The following is a 17,113-nucleotide window of genomic DNA, read 5'->3' as shown; positions in this document are numbered from 1 at the left end:
GGACTATTTTTCCAGCTGGATGAGAAAAGTAGCATTGTCTCCTATTCTGTGCTGTTCTCTGCTCACTTACCCCTGAAAGCTGATTTGTAAACAAAGGCAAATCCATAAGTATTTATTAAGTAACTGCTCTCTTTTCAGAATTGTGCTCTTTGGAAATTAAAGCATATGAAACATAACACCGTATGAGGAGCTTGCAGTCTAGTTAAGAAATCTCTTATTTCTGGCCCTGGGCAAATTCAATAAAAGTACAAACTGTGTAGTCAAGTGCTAAATCGAGTATAAATATTGTAGAGATTCAAAGGAGGGAACTTTGGCATGGGCCGGGGTAGTCTCGAAAAAAGTTTGAGATAACGCTACATGTTGATAGGTGAGGTAAAGCAGAAAGTCATTTCATGAAAAGGGATCCAGCGTGAGGAAACAAATGCTACCGTTCTTTAAAAAGACAGTGAGAAAACTAGACTGACTAAAGAATATTCATTGGAAGTAACGGGAGATAGGCTTCTAGAATCAAAGTCAGGGAAGCAACAGTATGGATGAGCATCGAGAACATTATGTTCAGTGAAATGAGCCAGTCACAAAAAGACGTACTGTTATGATTCCACTTATATGAAGTACCTGTAACCAAACTGATAGGAACAGAAAGTAGAAGGTGGTTATCAGGCGCTGGGGGAAGGGCAAAGAGGAATTGCTGCTTTAAAGAGTATAGAATTTCAGTTTTGTAAGAGGAAGGAGTTCAGGAATCTGTTTCACAGTTGTGTGAACATAACACTACTGAACTTAAAAAGAGTTAAGATGGTAAATTTCTTGGTTTCTTTCTTTTTTAAACTATAGTTGATGCACAGTGTTAACATTAGTTTCACGTGTACAACATACTGATTCAACAACTCTGTATATGCTCTGCTCACCACAAGTGTAGCTCCCATCTGTCACCATACAGTGCTATTACAGTATCATTGGCCATATTTCCTGTTCTGTACCTTTTATCCATGTGACTTACTCATTTCATAACTGGAAGCCTGTATCTCCCTCTCTCCTTCACCCATTTTGCCCATCCCTCCACCCCTGCCCCTCTGGCAACCAGCAGTTTGTTCTCTGTATTTATGGGTCTGATTCTGCTGTTTGTTTATTCATTTATGTTGTTTTTTAGATTCCATATATGACTGAAATCATATGGTAAATGTGTTTGATTTATTTCACTTAGCATAATACTGTGTAGCCCCATGTTGTCACAAATGGCAAGATCTCATAAGATGGTAAATTTTATATTATGTGTTTTTTACCACAGTAAAAAATCAGAGAAGCAATGGGGGGCATGCTAAAAAGGGAATCATAAGATAAAATGCAAAGCATCTACACTTTAACTCCCACCCCCCCTCCAACTCCTATAACTTATAACTGGAAAACATATATGGCTGAGAGAATACTAGAGCTCCAAAGGAAGAAAAGTAACTTGTTATTTTAAATGATTGCAAGGATCCTAAAGAATTACATATCAAGGTATTACTACACATGTAATTTTGTAATTAATATTCTTTCAGGAATGATGGAGAGAAACGACAGAATTAGCTGATTTTAAAGAAGGGAAAAGTTGGATTGAGAGAAATAAAAGTATATGGATTTGATGTCCATATTCACAAAGTTCTAGGAAGTCATATGACTTTGATATGAAGGTATGAATACTTTGGAGAAAATTAGTGATCAAGAAGAGCCGGAAGGACTTCCTCAGAACAAGTTCTTGCTGGACTAACCCTCATGTTCTTTTAGGACTGGTTTAATAATAGAGGACTAAGTGATTCCGTGAAAGTGCATGGTGTTCAGCAAATTGTTTGACAAAGTATCTCAAAATGGAAGAGCCGGACTCTTCCTCCAAGATGAAGTAACAAGGCTCAGAATTTACCCTTCCACCCGAAGCAGACAGATAAAGTATATAGGAAACAGTGGTTTTCAGAACACCGGAGAGGAGGCAGTGAAGGAATGTGGCCTCTGAGAGATGGGAAACAAACCAGCAGCCGTGGGTTTGCCCCAGCTTGCTGCCTCTGTGGAGCTGCTGGGCCACGGCACAGGGAAGGGGACCTAAGGCCTGGTGCAGGAACTCCCCGAGGAGATCGGAGTTGGAAGTCCAAGGAAACAGACGTAGCTGGTGTTTATAAGAGAGCAGCAGAGGGCTGCAAGCTGCATGGAGAGAGAACCCGAGAGAACCCCTGGGAGTAGTCAGCAGAGGGAAGAGACTACACCTGAGCCGGGGAGAGAGTCCTCTTTGGAGGGATTAAAGGGAACAGTTTATGGTGACCACACAGGATGAGGAACAGTGCCTGTTCCCCAGTGCCAGGAGCCTGACTGGAAAATCTCTTAATTCACAGGGCACTGAGTAGAGTACTCAGGATAGTCCTTCCTCAGTGGTGAGGAATAATCTATTGCTGTGGGTCTGCATAATAAATCACAAAAGCAAGACCTGAAGGGATCATACTGTTTCCAAGTAACTTAACTGTATACCTGAACAAAACTCAAGATTTGTAGGAATACAAAATTATCTAGCAACCAGAAGGTAAAACTCCTAACGTCTGGCATCCAGCCAAAGATACCATGTATGCAGACAGACCGGAAGGGATGACCAATCAACTGAAACTGACTCAGAACTCATATAACTGTTAGAATTAGCAGGTGACATTAAAGCAGTTATTATGATTATATTCCATATATTCAAAAAGTTAAATAGAGACATGGGAGATGATAAAACCCAAATAAAACTTCTAGAAATGGAAACTGCAATGCCTGAATTGAAAAATACACCATAGAGGATTAATACCAGATTAAACCTTGCAAAGGAAAAGATTTGTGAACTTGAAGACACTGCAATTGAAATCAAAATGAAAACGAGCAAAAAAAGAATCTCATAAAAATGCAGAGTATTCGTGAGCTGTGTAACAACTGTAGGTTGCTTAAAATACATGAAATTGGAGTCTGTGAAGGGGAGAGGACAGAGGAATGGATAAAAAAAAATAAGGGCCAAAATCTTTCCAAACTTATACCCACAGATTGAAGAAGCTGAACAAATTCTAAGGACAAGAAACTTGAAGGATACTTCACCAAGGGCACATCATAATCACATTGCTCTAAACTAGTGGTAATGAAAATAAATCTTAAAAGCAAAAAGGGAAAAAGACAAGTTAGGTAGAAAGGAACAAATATAAGCATGACAGCCAGGTTCTCATTAGAAACAAGCCTAATATCCCTCATGAACAAATATATATATGAAGCAGCTAAACAAGATTTTAGCAAATTAAATCTTTTCAATAGATAATACAGCATGACCAAATGGTGGATTTACCCCAGGCACAGAGGTTTAACATTTAAAAATCATTGAACTGAAAAAGAAAAATCATATGATCACTTTAGTAGACACAGAAAAATTATTTGGCAAAATCGAACATCCCTTCCTGATAAGACTCTTAGCGAACCAGGAATGGAAAGGAACTCTCTCAACCTGATAAAGAGCATAAATGAAAAATCTACACCTAACCTTGTACTGAAAAACTGAATGTGTTCCTCCTAAGATCAGGAATAAGACAAGGATGTCTGTCTGTTCTCTTCACTTCTATTTAGCCTTGAACTGGAGGTTCTAGCTAGTGTAGTCAGACAAGACAAGGAAATAAAAGACATCCAGACTAGAAAGGAAGAAGTAAAATTATCTTTCTTTTCATAGAAGATGTGATCATCAAAGTAGAAAATCCTGTGGAGTTACTGGAAAGTTACTTAGAATTACTGAGCATTTAGCAGAGTTGCAGATGCAAGATTAGTATACCAAAATTAATTATGTATATACTAACCAATGAACTGAAATTGAAACTTAAAAACACAGTAGCATAAAGTTATGAGATACTTAGGGATAAATCTTGACAAAACACATAAAAGACCCTGAAAACTAAAAATCATTGCTGAAAGAAATTAAAGCGACATAATGAAGTGGAGAGATTCATTTTGTTGATGGTTCTGAAAACTCAGTATTGTTAATTTTCTTCAGGTTGATCCGTAGATTCAGTGAAATCCCAGTTGAAATCTCAAGAGGGTTTTTTATAGAAATTAGAAAGCTGTTTCTAAATTTCATTTGGAAATGTGAAGAACCTAGAATAACCAAAACAAGTTTGAAAAAGGACAGAGTTCAAAGCTTAACACTACCTGATTTCAAGACTGATTATAAAGCTATGATAATCAAAACACTGGGATATTGGTGTAATGCTAGGCAAATGTACCGATGGGACAGAATAGAGAGTCCAGAGAAGAAAAACCTGATACATATTTGGACACCTGATTTTTGACAAAGGTACAAAGGCATTGCGATGAGAAAAGGCTTTTTAACAAAAGGTGGTAGAATAATTGGATTTCTGTATGCATATACAAAAAGTCAGTTCAAAATGGGTCATAGACCTGAGTTTAAAACCTAAAAGTACAGCTTTTAGTAGAAAACAGAGAAGAGGATCTTTGTGACCTTGGGCTAGGCAAAGATCTTTCAGATACTACACCAAAAGCATGATATCTAAAAGAACGAATTGATCAGTTGGTCTAAAAATTAATTCTGCTCTTTGAAAGACATTTGAAAGAGACTGAAAGAAAATGGAAGGGATGAGACGATAAGGCACAGACTGGGATAAAATCTTTGCAAAGTATATAATTCACTAGGGACTTCTATCTGGGCGATATGACAGATTCTAAAAGCTCAACAATAAGATAACATGCAACCCAATTTAAAACCTGTCAAAAGAATTAAACAGATACTTCATAAAAGAAGATACAAGGATGGCAAGTAAGCTCATTAAAAAATGCTAGACATGATTAGTACAAATTAGAACTACAATGAGATACTACTTACTACACATGTATTAGACTATCAAAATAGACCCACACCTTTATTTTCTGACTTTGGACTTGTGTGGAGAGGTAAGGTATGGAGCATCTTCTAATTCTGAGAAGAAAGTCAAGAAAATTGTGAAGATCCTGATGACTGGGGGAAAAACTGGAAACCAAATCTTCTGCCAACCCAGGAAATCCTCTCCACAAATATAGCAGAGAAAGAAAACATTTTCGAAAACGTTTTTATTATTGGATAAACATGAAACCAGGCTGCAGTTTACATCACAGGCAGATTGCAAAGACAGAAATCTCACCTTCCCATATAACCAGACAGACACAATCCATTACATATGTGTCCTGAAGATAAATGATAACTTGTCCGTATGTAAGAGTACTTCCTCCACAGCACCACCTGCTATACATAGTTCATTCTAAATTCACATGGTGATTCAGGTGACCATCTGTGTTAGTTAATTGTCTTTAACCAAAGGAAAACTGACACTTCCATCTCTGACAAGGGTTAGTTAAGAGCTTTGGAGAGAAAGGCACCTAAGCTAGTGTCCCACAGTGATGGGAACATTGGGGTGCATCTTCCTTGATGATTGCGTTGCAAAGGCAGGCCTCTAGGAGAAACTAAATTGTAAAGCTGGCAAGAGGTTTATTCAGCTTTTAAAAAGATTCCACGTACATTTCAGAGGGACAGTTAGTTTTCTCAAGGCAGTGATCTAAGGAGGAAAGAAGGATAAGGTGTTTTGGCACCAGGAAAAATGTAATATTTTATTAACCTTCACAACACCCAGAGCTCTGATAGGGTTTTACTGCTGAATGAACCAGCCTTTGTTACCATCTGCCTCTGGACTTTTTGTTATAGAAGCTGGCCCCCACTGTATATGTAGTTTAGGTATCCTGTATCCTGTAGGCAAAATCATTCTAACTGACTCATCCCCCGAGGGCAAGGAAAATGAATCCCCCCCAACTCCCTTATACCTCAAGACAAAGCCTAAACCATTGCAGTGATCAGAAATATCTGCTTTCTTCAGTTTATCTTTTAAAAAAAATGCATGTGTATTTTGCATTTGAGTTTGTAATATACCCACATTAGTTTTAAGATTTCTCTCTTCCCCATCCCATCCCCTTAAAAACAAACAAAAAACTTTTTAAGATTTGAGAAAAGATGTGGGAAAGAGCAGAGGGGCAGGTCCTTGTGGAGAGATTAAAGAATGTATGTTTTAATGTGTATCTTTTTTTTTTTTAATTTATTTGAGAGAGAGAGAGAGAGAGAGAGAGCGTGGTAGGGGGGAGGGCAGAGGGAGAGAATCTTCAAGGAGACTGCCCGCTGAGCGGGGAGCCCAGTGCGGGCTTGATCCCACAACCCATGAGATCATGACCTGAGCCAAAACCAAAAACCAGACGCTTAACTACCTGAGCCACCCTGGTGTCCCAGTGTGTTATCTTTTAGAATATAATTTCCACTGAGTATGTTTGTTTCATTTGAATTCTAATCTGTCTGTTCCAAAGACATTATTGAAACATTAGAAGTATAAATGAAATGGAAGTTTTAAGTAAATTATTTTTCAGACAATCTAAGGGGTCTTATTTATGCGTTACATATACATGTAAATGCAAGCCTTTTTAGAGTTGGAACATCTCCCCATGATACACTGAACATTGCCATTGGTAGTTGTGAAGAAGAATAAATACGTCATCGAGGCTTGTTTGATAAGTCAACATAAAGGACCAAGTAAGTACATTTTAACTTGGCAGTTGGTTCTTTCAGCCTTACCGTTTCTCTTTCAACACTTAAATTTTTCTTCTCAGATTTGGTTGACTTTTCTTTTTGTAAAACTTGCCTGTTTGGTTACCAACACTTGTGTTGAGATGACTTCTGGCATCACCACCTCCCGCATACCTTGTCTTTAGATGAGAGAAAGCTAAAAGAGATATATATGAACAACATTTAAAAGTAGCCCTAAAAAGGGGTGTCTGGGTGGCTCAGATGGTTAAGCGTCTGCCTTCAGCTCAGGTCATGATCCCCGTGTCCTGGGATCGAGCCCCACCATCGGGCTCCCTGCTCAGTGGGAAGCCTGCTTCTCCCTCTGCCTCTGCTGTTCTCCCTGCTTGTGCTCTCTGGCTCTCTCTGTCAAATAAATAAATAAAAATCTTAAAAAAAGCCCTAAAACGTAAGCCACACATCCATTCAAACTGAAGTACTTAATAGCACCTTTTTATATGCCTATAGGCTTTTGTCAAAACCGTTTGTCATCTATTAAAACCATAGTTTTAAGAAAATTAATATTAAAGGATAAAATAGTAGTGTGGTAGCTAATTTAGATTGTAGACTTTTCTCAGCTTTCACAGCAACGATCACAATTCTCCAATGTTCTATTTTTAAAAGCCAGGTTAAAAATCTTAAATCAGTAACAGTATACCACGTCCGCGACATCCTCTTCTGAATGTGTAATCCAAAATTAAAAAGAATTGTTTAGCTATATTACTTTAATTTCAAGCATTGATTTTGTTATAAATTTGTGAGTGTGTGTGGTGTGTGTGTGTGTGTGAGAGTACGTGTGTTTCTGTGAGTGTGTGTGTGTTTGTGTGAGTGTGTGGTATATGTGTGTTTATGGGAGAGTGTGTGTGTGTGTCCCCGTATGTCTAACCCCTCCTCTCTAGTCTTGCTCCAGACCCGTTGGACCAAGCAGCAACGCTAAAGATCTAGAGGTATCCTGGAGGTTGGGGGTGGAAGCTGTATTAGTTCCTAGGGCTGCCTTAACCAGTTACCACAAACTTGATGGCTAACAGAAATTTATTTTCTCCTAATTCTGGAGGCCTGAAGTCTGAAGTCCCTTCCCTCTGAAGGTGTTCCTTGGCTTGTGGCAATAATAGCTTTAATCCTTGTCTCTGGCTGCATGTGACCCTCCTCCCTGTGTGCCTCTGGGCCCAAATCTCCCTCTCCTTTCTCCTGTAAATTACAAATTACTGGATTTAGGGCAGGCCCTAAATCCATGGCCTACCCTAAATCCAGGATGATTCATCTCAAGGTCCTGACTGATGACATCCCCAAAGACCCTATCTCTAAATAAGGTCACATTCTGAGGCTCCAGATGGATGTGAATGGGGGAGGTGGGCACACACTGTTCAACCCACTATAGTAGTATTTAATTAGGTTCCTTTTATTATTTTATTTTAGAGAGTTGAGGGGAGGAGCAGAGGGAGAGGGACAAGCAGACTGTGGTGAGCACAGAGCCCAGCATGGGGCTTGATCCCATGATCCCGAGATCACAACCCAAGCTGAAGCCAAGAGTCCGAGCATCAACTGACTGAGCCACCCAGGCACCCTTGATTAGGATCCTTTTTAAAAATGGTTTAAAAATAATATTCCTAAAAAACCTAAAACTGATGTCCCTTTTTGTTATCTAAAACTTCCACATTCATTATTTTCTTGATTTTTATAATGTTTGTGTTTACATCAGGTACTCCCATAGCATCCCCCATGGAAGGGAATCATTTTGTGGGAAACTCTTGAATTTTCTCTCACTGTTCCTTCACTCACTTCTCTCTCAAGAAGTGATGAAATTAGAGCAAGCCTGATCCATCAGCCCACATTTAACCAAGAGACATGGGATTGCACAGAACATAGTGCTTCCGGACACGTTTGTGCCCAGAACTCCCAAGAGCTTGTGCTTCTGGTCTCCCTACAATAAGCAGACCCAGCAGTCTCTTGCTACATCCAGCCAAGTCTGTTTTTTCAGTTCCAGCTTCTCTGTCCATGACGTGGTGGATAAATTTCAAGTCAAGCAGGTCTCAAGGTCTGGGGTCAGGGAGTGAGGTTGGAAGCCCTGTTACTTTCCATTCCAGCTTTACCAGTTATAACGTTAACAGGCAGTCCCCATTTACCTCAGGACTGTCTGTTTTTACTTGCTCATCTAAGAACTGTAATGGTAATCAGAAAAGATATTAATGTGCCTATTTTTAAGATAAAGAAATTTCAGCAAAGTCACTGTAAAGGAGTTCTTCTCCAAATCCTAATGAAGAGTTAGAACCCAGATTTCCTGATTCTCTGGAGTTGGTTTTCTTATGCTCACCTTGAAGACTCCTTTCATAGAATTTAGATTGGAATATGCCCAACATTATAGGTCACAGTTACTGTTTGTGTCAACCCTGTCACTGTTGATTTGTGAGGGACCACTGTGGCTTGCAGTGCCCATGGAGAGGTCGGGAATCCTTGCCTTCATATAAACAATGCTATTACCTATGGAGAGCAGTCATGAAATTCTTAGACCTCCTATTAATCCATAGTGTGTTTGAAACCTTCATTAAACAGTTGGCATTACCTGCTGGAAGAACTGCAAAAACTACTCAAGTATCAGTATATAAAAGTCCTTGCTAGGTCCAGTTAATATACTAGTTATTTCCTTCAGTGTCTGTTAACAAATGTGAATTAATCAATTCCTACTTGTACTCTGAGCTCTGTAAGCTGCCAAAATAGATGATTGATCTTATATGTGACTTTTAAAAGAATGTCTGTGAAAAATCATGAAGTGGTTTGTTTTATGCCATTTTACAACCTTGTCCTATGTGCTTCCAGCAGGTATGTGGACTTTGTTAACTGTCTTACATCAGAAGTCTAGTTGTGCATCTCCCTGCATTTTCTTATGCACTGTACTATTCTAGAACACGTTATTATGTTTTAGATCGTGTGAGTGAGTTTCATTCTGTGATGTGTTTTTCATCAAAGCTGTTCAAAGTAGGTTATTGGTTTCCTCTGCCACTGTAACTAGATCACTTGATCTTGTTGAATTCTAATTGAAGCTCATTTCTCTCCCTTTTATTTTCAGATATTTGTATCTGCTGTTCTCCAGTGATGACCTTTTACCTTTAGACCACTGGGTATTCAATACAGAGGCTCATCCTCTGCCCGTGTTACATTTAGCCAACACCACACTTTCAGGAAATCCTGCTGTTCGATGAAAGCAGCTCCAGAAAGACCATTCTCACCTGTGTTTTGTTTACATGGACTACTACAGAAATTAGTCTGGAGAGGGGGCTTTGGGAAACCTGGACCTTATAAGTCACCATGGCAGGGTGAAACATGACTATGCCCCACAGGACTTTTCAACTTGTAGATATCTCAACTTTGAAATGATTCCATTTTATACCTGACCAAAATATATTCTGGTATGTATAAGACAAAGACCTGGTATGCTTGGATTCTTAAAGAGATGGTCACTTGGGAAATTTTGCCTGTTACTACTATATTGTTTTTAGAGTCCTGGAATCTGGAGTCTAGACTGCCTAAGAATAAGCCAAGAATGTGGAGCACCTTGTGGGAGTGAGAGATGGCCTTTGGAACCAATTATATATGTGTTCCTTCCAAAGCAGAGCTGCTTTCAAATCAAATATTTACTTATCGTTTCTCCCACTTTTCTCCATTTTTAATAATGGAAGGGACTAAAACAAAAGAACAGTGGAACTGCATCAAGAGCAATGAAGACTGGAAAAAGAAACCCAAGTACCTGTCCCTGTCTCAGTTTCTAGTTCCCCATTGGACAACCAGACTGGCAACCATTTCAGATCCCAGTGTATTCCATTGAAATTTCTTGGTTAAATTTAATTTTCTCTAGGGGCATGATCTCACAAAGAATACTCTTCAAGTCTTTGTCTCCATATGGAATCATTGAAACTGCTATTTATCATAACCACTACTTATGAGCCTGGGTTTGGGATTTTGTGCATGTTGATCAGTCTAGTGTGGTAGCATGACCAAAAGTGGGGGAAACGCTGCAGTTTGTTGCCTTGAAACCTGTTCTAAGAGAAAGCCTTGGTTTTGTTGGGAGATTTTTTTTTTCCCAAACCAGCGAATCTACCAAGTGAATTTTATCCACTTTAACCTTGTTATAAATTTAGTAAAATCCCTCAACTTACAACTTTATGTAGCTTGGCAAAATTCACTATACTATTATGCAGCTCTGAATTTACCCAAATTTCTTTTACAACCTATTAAATCAAAAAACAAAATACAGTGAAACTTAAACATTCTATCTGGAATGGGAACAGGGGATCCTTTATTATCTCGTCAGATGAGTGAGCTTTTCACAAATATTTTATGTAAAAAATAAAATTCAGCTTTTATTTTCTGCAAGGATATTTATAGAAATCCAAAGAACAGCTTCAAAAATAATTTTTAGCAAAAAAAAATGTGGTATAATTAATCATATTAACTAAATTTGGGATATATCTAAGGGAGTTTCTCTTACCATCAATACGTTTTACAGTGATATTTATTTTTAAAGAAATTACTATTTCTTTATATTTGGGGGGAAGAACTTAAATTTTATCAAGAACTGTATTGTAAGATAAATATGCTTATAAATTTTCTGTCCCTTAAATTCATGTCACAGTGCAAGACACTTTTTCTTCTTTACATTTAATACAAATGGCTTCCATTGACAGTAAAAATTGGAAGCAGTATAATTAGTCTGATGTTTACTCTGAATTTAAAGATTTCATGAACAGTGTTTGGAGAAGCCCACCTTGGATTCTGAAGGCATATTTTCTTATTTTGATAGCTTTTCTGTTTAACCTTTTAGCATGTAGTAGATTTAAACTGGAGAAAAGATTTAATAAATTAATATAATTAAGTATTTTCTACGGGTTATCATCTTATGCCACCAAGAGTCAGACAATCCTCACAATTTAGCAAATGATCCCCAGTGTTTTCAGTATACCTAGAAAATAAGAATGTGGAGCCAGTGCATTATTTAAGTTTTTAAGAGAGTTGAATTTTAGCACACATTTTGAAATTGTAATATCTTTTACTACTTGAAAAATAAAAATTTTTAAATGAGAAGGATAGATGACTAACTTGAGTAAGGAAGGGTATTTTGTTCTCAAAAACATGTTAGCCTTCCTCCTAAAAATAGTGCAAGCCCACTTATGAGTCACTAAAAAGTGTGAATAACTTGAGGTAGCAAAGAGCCACTGGGTAGCCGGCCGTGAGCCCACGCGCACTTTGTTCAGAGGAGTGCAGAGTAAAGGGGCCTTCTTGGTCTCCCAGGAGCCTCTCAAGGAAGGAGAAGACAGAGCCCCCAACCACAAGTGCTCAGTTTCTATCTCTGGGCTGACTGGGGCTTAAGAGGAGGCAGAGAGGTGCCCGACCATGGCCAGTTCTCAGGCAAAGAATCTGAGAGGGGCAGAGGAAGGGTCTTCTTCACCACCCGCTCCCTTCCCTGTGATGAAAGAAGACTAGTGCTTATCACAATGCTTCCATTGTTTTTTTCTCTGAATACCAAAGGCAATTAAAGTCAGCTACAAATGACTTGCCATTGTCATGTTTTGTTTTGTTTTGTTTTGTTTTTACAGATTTTTAAAATTATTTCCTCTAGGATCAATCCTTATCCCATATTTACTTAGTTTCCAAGAGTATTTACTTTCTTCTGTCCCTTACCGTTCTTTGCATTTTATAGACCTATTACTCAAGTTAAAATACTCACCACACATATAAGACCTTCGCAGAGAACCTAGAGATGCTCCTTTCCAGGTGCCTCATCAGAGAGCTGACACCTCACTTTGTGCCTTTGGCACAAATGTGCTGAGTAGATAGATCAGTTGGTACATAAAAGAAAAATAGAGATGTTGAACACCCCTCTACCTTCTACATTTCTCTTTTAGAATTTTAGAATCACACTTTTTTGTTGAAACCGGTCTGAAGTTGTTAAAGCCAAGCGAATGTGGCCCTAACCAAAAAGTCATCTCTGCAGAAAAATAACACCCCAGTCAGAGGGTTCTTGCTTTCTGGTGGGTTGCATGTACGTGCTATTTTGTGTCTGACACCCACTTACACCTGTCTTTGAGCAGATGTTTATATGTAAGAGTGAAGCCTGGATATTGGAGGAATGTGTTACTTTTGTGGATGTTGACCCTCATTATCTGTGACGTTAGCTAAGGCACCCTTGGGCTGCCCTTGGTAGATCTTAACCAAGCAGTTTGGAACTGTGACCATTGGCTTCTCATCTCCACTCTCCTTTGCCAAAGTCTTTGTCCGAGCTACAGATTTGTTGATAAAACATTGTGCTTGCCATTCTCGTTATGCAGTTTCTCCTTCCGCCTGGATTTCTGTGAATGAATGCACGAGTGAATGAGAGAATGAGTGAACAAACGTGGAGTCCCTAATATGTGCCAAGCGAGCATTGTGCTAGGCATGCACTCTCAAGCATTAGAACATTTGTGATTCCAGTGGCATTTTCTGTGTAAGAGTAATTCATACCATTTTAAATGTTTTCCAGTATGAATTATGTTACAAAATCCTTAATTTTATATTTCATTTAAATTAAAGAGGAAAAGAAATGGTTTATAATATATTTTAAGCAATGTGTTACTATATAATACTAACAGCTATAATTGTTAATAACTAAAGTCTCTTGGAAAATGTCAAAGAAATACTTGACTTCTGATGCAACTTTGACTAAAATATTTGCTTTAGAAATAAAAACATTCTTTTGCTATATCACTTTAATTATATAATTAAAAATTAATGTTTTATAGAAATGCTGGTTATTTTATATTCAAAAAATTTTGTCATGTAAGTCATGGGTAAAATCTGCAGTTGTAAATTGTTCTTGCTCTGCTAAGGGTCCTGCTCATGGTCCCATGCTGTTTAAATATAAAGAAAAATATACTAAAATATTTCTCAGTTCCAAATAACAAGTTTCTAGTAATCGTATTTTGAGTTCTTATTTCTCTTTAGGTCTCCTTACCTTCAAATTGGCTAGCTCATATCTTATCTGTTCTCTACATAGATATATACATAAATACAATTATTCACAGATTTTTAATATTGTCTGTGTTTGTTAACACAGTTAACAAACACAGTTGTTAACTAGTTTTGGCTACACAAATTGTAAGCAGAATGGTTGAGTTGGCCAAATATGATCTGGAGATATTTTAATGTACTTTTCTGGTTCAAGAACACAGGTGAAGATGATTTTCTGTTACTTCAGCTCATTCAGATCATGATGGAAACATTCTTTGATCTCTAATGGGTCAGCAAGCTTTTCTGTAAAGGGCCAGATAATAAATATTTTAGGCTCTGTGCATCATACGTGTCCTATCTCTACTACTCAGTTCTGCCATTGGAACATGAAAGCTGGTATAGATGGTATGTAAATGAAGGGGTGTAGCTGTGTTCCAACAAAACTTTATTTACAAGAACATGGAGAGCTGGATTTGGCCCATGGGTCGTAGTTGTTAACCTTTTATCCCAAGTTTAATTTCTGTAAGACCCTTATGTAATCTCTGATCAGCATCTTTTCTCTGTGTTTGAGTTACGTAATTCATTTTCAAAGCAAAAAGATGGTGTGTATGTATGATTGTATGGATTTGTGTAACCTAAAGCTATATATTTTGTCTTGAAAATAGATCTACTCTTCTGGAGTCTGTTCAGGTTTCAATCTGATACAACTGTCATGAAAGTGGCATTTTTTGTTGTTTGGGGGGTATTCTCTCAGCCAGTTTCCTTGCCTTGTCATTTAATGCCACAATTCCAGACTCCCCATATAAAAAGGAGGGTCTCTGTGGTGTCAAAATATTGAGTCTCACCAAGTTCCGCCTGCTCATTGATCTTTGGACCAGGACTCTGGCTTGCTGGAGCTGCAAAACTCTTCCACTTGAATACTCTCAGATCCCTACAACGAGAATATAATAGAATCTCTAACCTTCGTGCTGCAAAAACCAATCTCTTGAAAAATTTGAAGCAACAGAAAATGGGTTATGTGCCTCATTTGCCATTTGGCAGCCACTATTCCTTTTTCAGACTGCAGAACGGTCCTGCCTCTGTTACCCCGAGAACAGCCTAAATCGGAGTGCAGAGAAAAGATACATCCAAAAGGAGAGTTCCCTTTTCTCTTACTGCATAACTTGCCTCAAATCCTTTACAAGTCCATCGCATTATTTCAGAATGTCAATATGCATCATATTTAAATTAAAGCATCCCTCAACGTCAGCCTTACATTTCCACTGTTGAACAGCGAATCTCTTTTAAACTTTGCTTGAGCCCAACAGCACTCGTGAAATTACTCAGAGTTACACGACACCATATTACTAGTATATACGTTGCAGTGTACCCAGTCATCATGACTGAGAGATTTTTCACTAAGAGGTGTATCAAATAGGCATTTCATTCTTTTTGGAAATTCTAGAGGAGGGGAACCCTGTAAATGAGCTGCCTCTCTACGTACCCCATATGCAGAGAGCTTCAGTTCGGTGTGGGTGTAAGTGTGAGCACACAAACACAGAAACCCACATCTATACGTGTTAATATGCACAAGATTTTAATCGCAAACATTTTGCTGCTATTGAATGCTACAGAATTCTATGGCAAATTGCTTACCAGGACACTCTGTGGAGATAAGTTCAGCTCGCTCTTGAGAAAAATTATTTCTTAGAAAACAAATTAGTTTTTGTTGGCTTAATTAAATAAGGTATCCCCCGTTTTAATTACTAGATTTGATTGATTTGATTACTAGATTGAGGAAATTGAAATGCCATTCCTCAATCTCACTGGTCTCAAATTCACTGATAAAATTTTTCCCTAAACTAGTAAGTGGGGTAAGTATAACCTCCTAGGTGGGTACCCACTGGCCGCTCTTGAACTGATTTCCAGTCATGTCCTCCATATGTAATTTTTATAAATTAAAGGTAATATTGTATATTAAAGGTCAAATAAAGATGTTCCTTAAGTGAAAGTCTTTGTTTATCCTTCATTTGTACCCACCGATGGCAACAGAGTTCAATCTTCCTACTTACATGACAACTTTGGCTTTTTTTTATAACGTAGTCTTCAGTCTCCTACCTTCAGAGAGTATTTCTTTTGATTCAGCTGATGTTTACACTTACCGGTTTATTGATTTTTTTTTTAAAGATTTCTTTATTTTGGAGAGAGAGCGCACGTGGAGGGGAGGGGCCGAAGGAAAGAAAGAATCTCAAGCAGACTCCCCTCTGAGTGTACACTCAGGAGCCCAGCGCGGGGCTAGATCTCAGGATCCTGAGATCATGATCTGAACTGAAATCAAGAGTCAGACGCTCAACCAACTGAGCCACCCAGGCACCCCTGTAAAGGGTAATTTTTATCCCATCTGATTTTGAGAAAACTAACTATAGACCTATGTGACAATCTTACAGTGTTACTGTGCCTGGTACCTCTAAGATCCAGTCCAACCGCAGGTCATCAAGCTTAAATCCTGCCTTAGTCACTGGATCTCATTCTGTCACATTAAAATCTGACCTGATTCTTGAGCAAAGACGGGCTTTGGGGGCCTGGGGAATCGTATCAGCTAGACTATAGATAAGTGGTTTAATCTATCAATACTGTAAAGACATAGGGTTTTTAAAACCTTGAGCGCATGTGGCATCAAATAAGGTAGTGGTAAAACCTGAAGCAACAGCTAATTTACAACCAGGGTCTCATTCTTCCCGGCACAGTGGATTTCAACTTGATCAAAATTTTAAACAAGGAAATTTACCTTGTGGGCATATCAAAATTCATTGCGGACTTGCGTTTTCAAGAACAACAAAAACAGGACCAGATAGAAGAACAAGGATCTCTGGGTGACTCCGATTTGATAAAATCTGGGCCTCTGTCTGCCAGATACCTGCAATTTCCATCATTATTTTATTGGGTTACAAAAGATTGTCAACATGCAAATAGCACTCACGTTAAGAGAATGGGTTCATCACAGAAACATCACAGATGGGTGATTCCTGGAGGGTGGGGGCATGGAAATGCCACAGGGCACAAACCTCTATAAGGTGAATAAATTCTGGGGATGTAATGTACAGATGATAGGTTTGTATTCCGTACTTGAAACTTGCTGCGAAAGTAGGTTTTAACGTTCTCATCACACACAAAAAGTATGCAAGAGGATGGGTATCTTAACCAAGTTTATTGTGCTGATCATTGCACAATATATACCGTATATCAAATCATATGCAGCTTAAGTTTGCACCCCCTTTGCCAATTCTATCTCAGTAAAGCTGTTTTTAAAGAAGCGTGGAACCCATATGCTTTTTTTTAAAAGCTTTACTGAGATGGAATTGGCATAATGTGTAAGATGAAACTGCACCTCATTGGCTGACCTAAGACAATTTTTTAAAATTCTGTGATAAATTTAAAATGTGCTATTTAACCAGTGTTAAGGGTACAGTGCCTTGGCATTAATAGTTACCTTAATGATGTTCTGTAAGCATCGTCACTATTTCTAAAACTTGCTCA

General features: G+C 38.3%; 1 protein-coding gene across 4 annotated transcripts in view; it reads left to right on the top strand.

The window, feature by feature from the left end:
- MAN1A2 (mannosidase alpha class 1A member 2) overlaps positions 1 to 17,113 on the top strand; it is a 221,488-nt gene that overhangs the window by 183,451 nt on the left and 20,924 nt on the right. For 2 of the 4 annotated variants that reach the window (XM_028101952.2, XM_028101950.2), the window contains exon 13: positions 9,684 to 15,587. The exons of 1 other annotated variant lie outside the window; for it this stretch is intronic. In XM_028101952.2, coding sequence (XP_027957753.1) covers positions 9,684 to 9,816 — 133 coding nt within the window. In that variant the 3' untranslated portion in view covers positions 9,817 to 15,587. Of the gene's footprint in view, positions 1 to 1,538; positions 1,892 to 9,683; positions 15,588 to 17,113 lie in introns of those variants that run through there. One more of the 4 variants, XM_028101953.2, reaches the window with a different exon arrangement.

The sequence above is a fragment of the Eumetopias jubatus genome, unplaced genomic scaffold (genome assembly GCF_037043125.1).
Source record: "Eumetopias jubatus isolate StellerSeaLion01/CBP00866 unplaced genomic scaffold, mEumJub1_p1.0 scaffold_4, whole genome shotgun sequence".
Classification (NCBI taxonomy): domain Eukaryota; kingdom Metazoa; phylum Chordata; class Mammalia; order Carnivora; family Otariidae; genus Eumetopias; species Eumetopias jubatus.
This window is presented reverse-complemented; position numbering and strand designations above follow the sequence as displayed.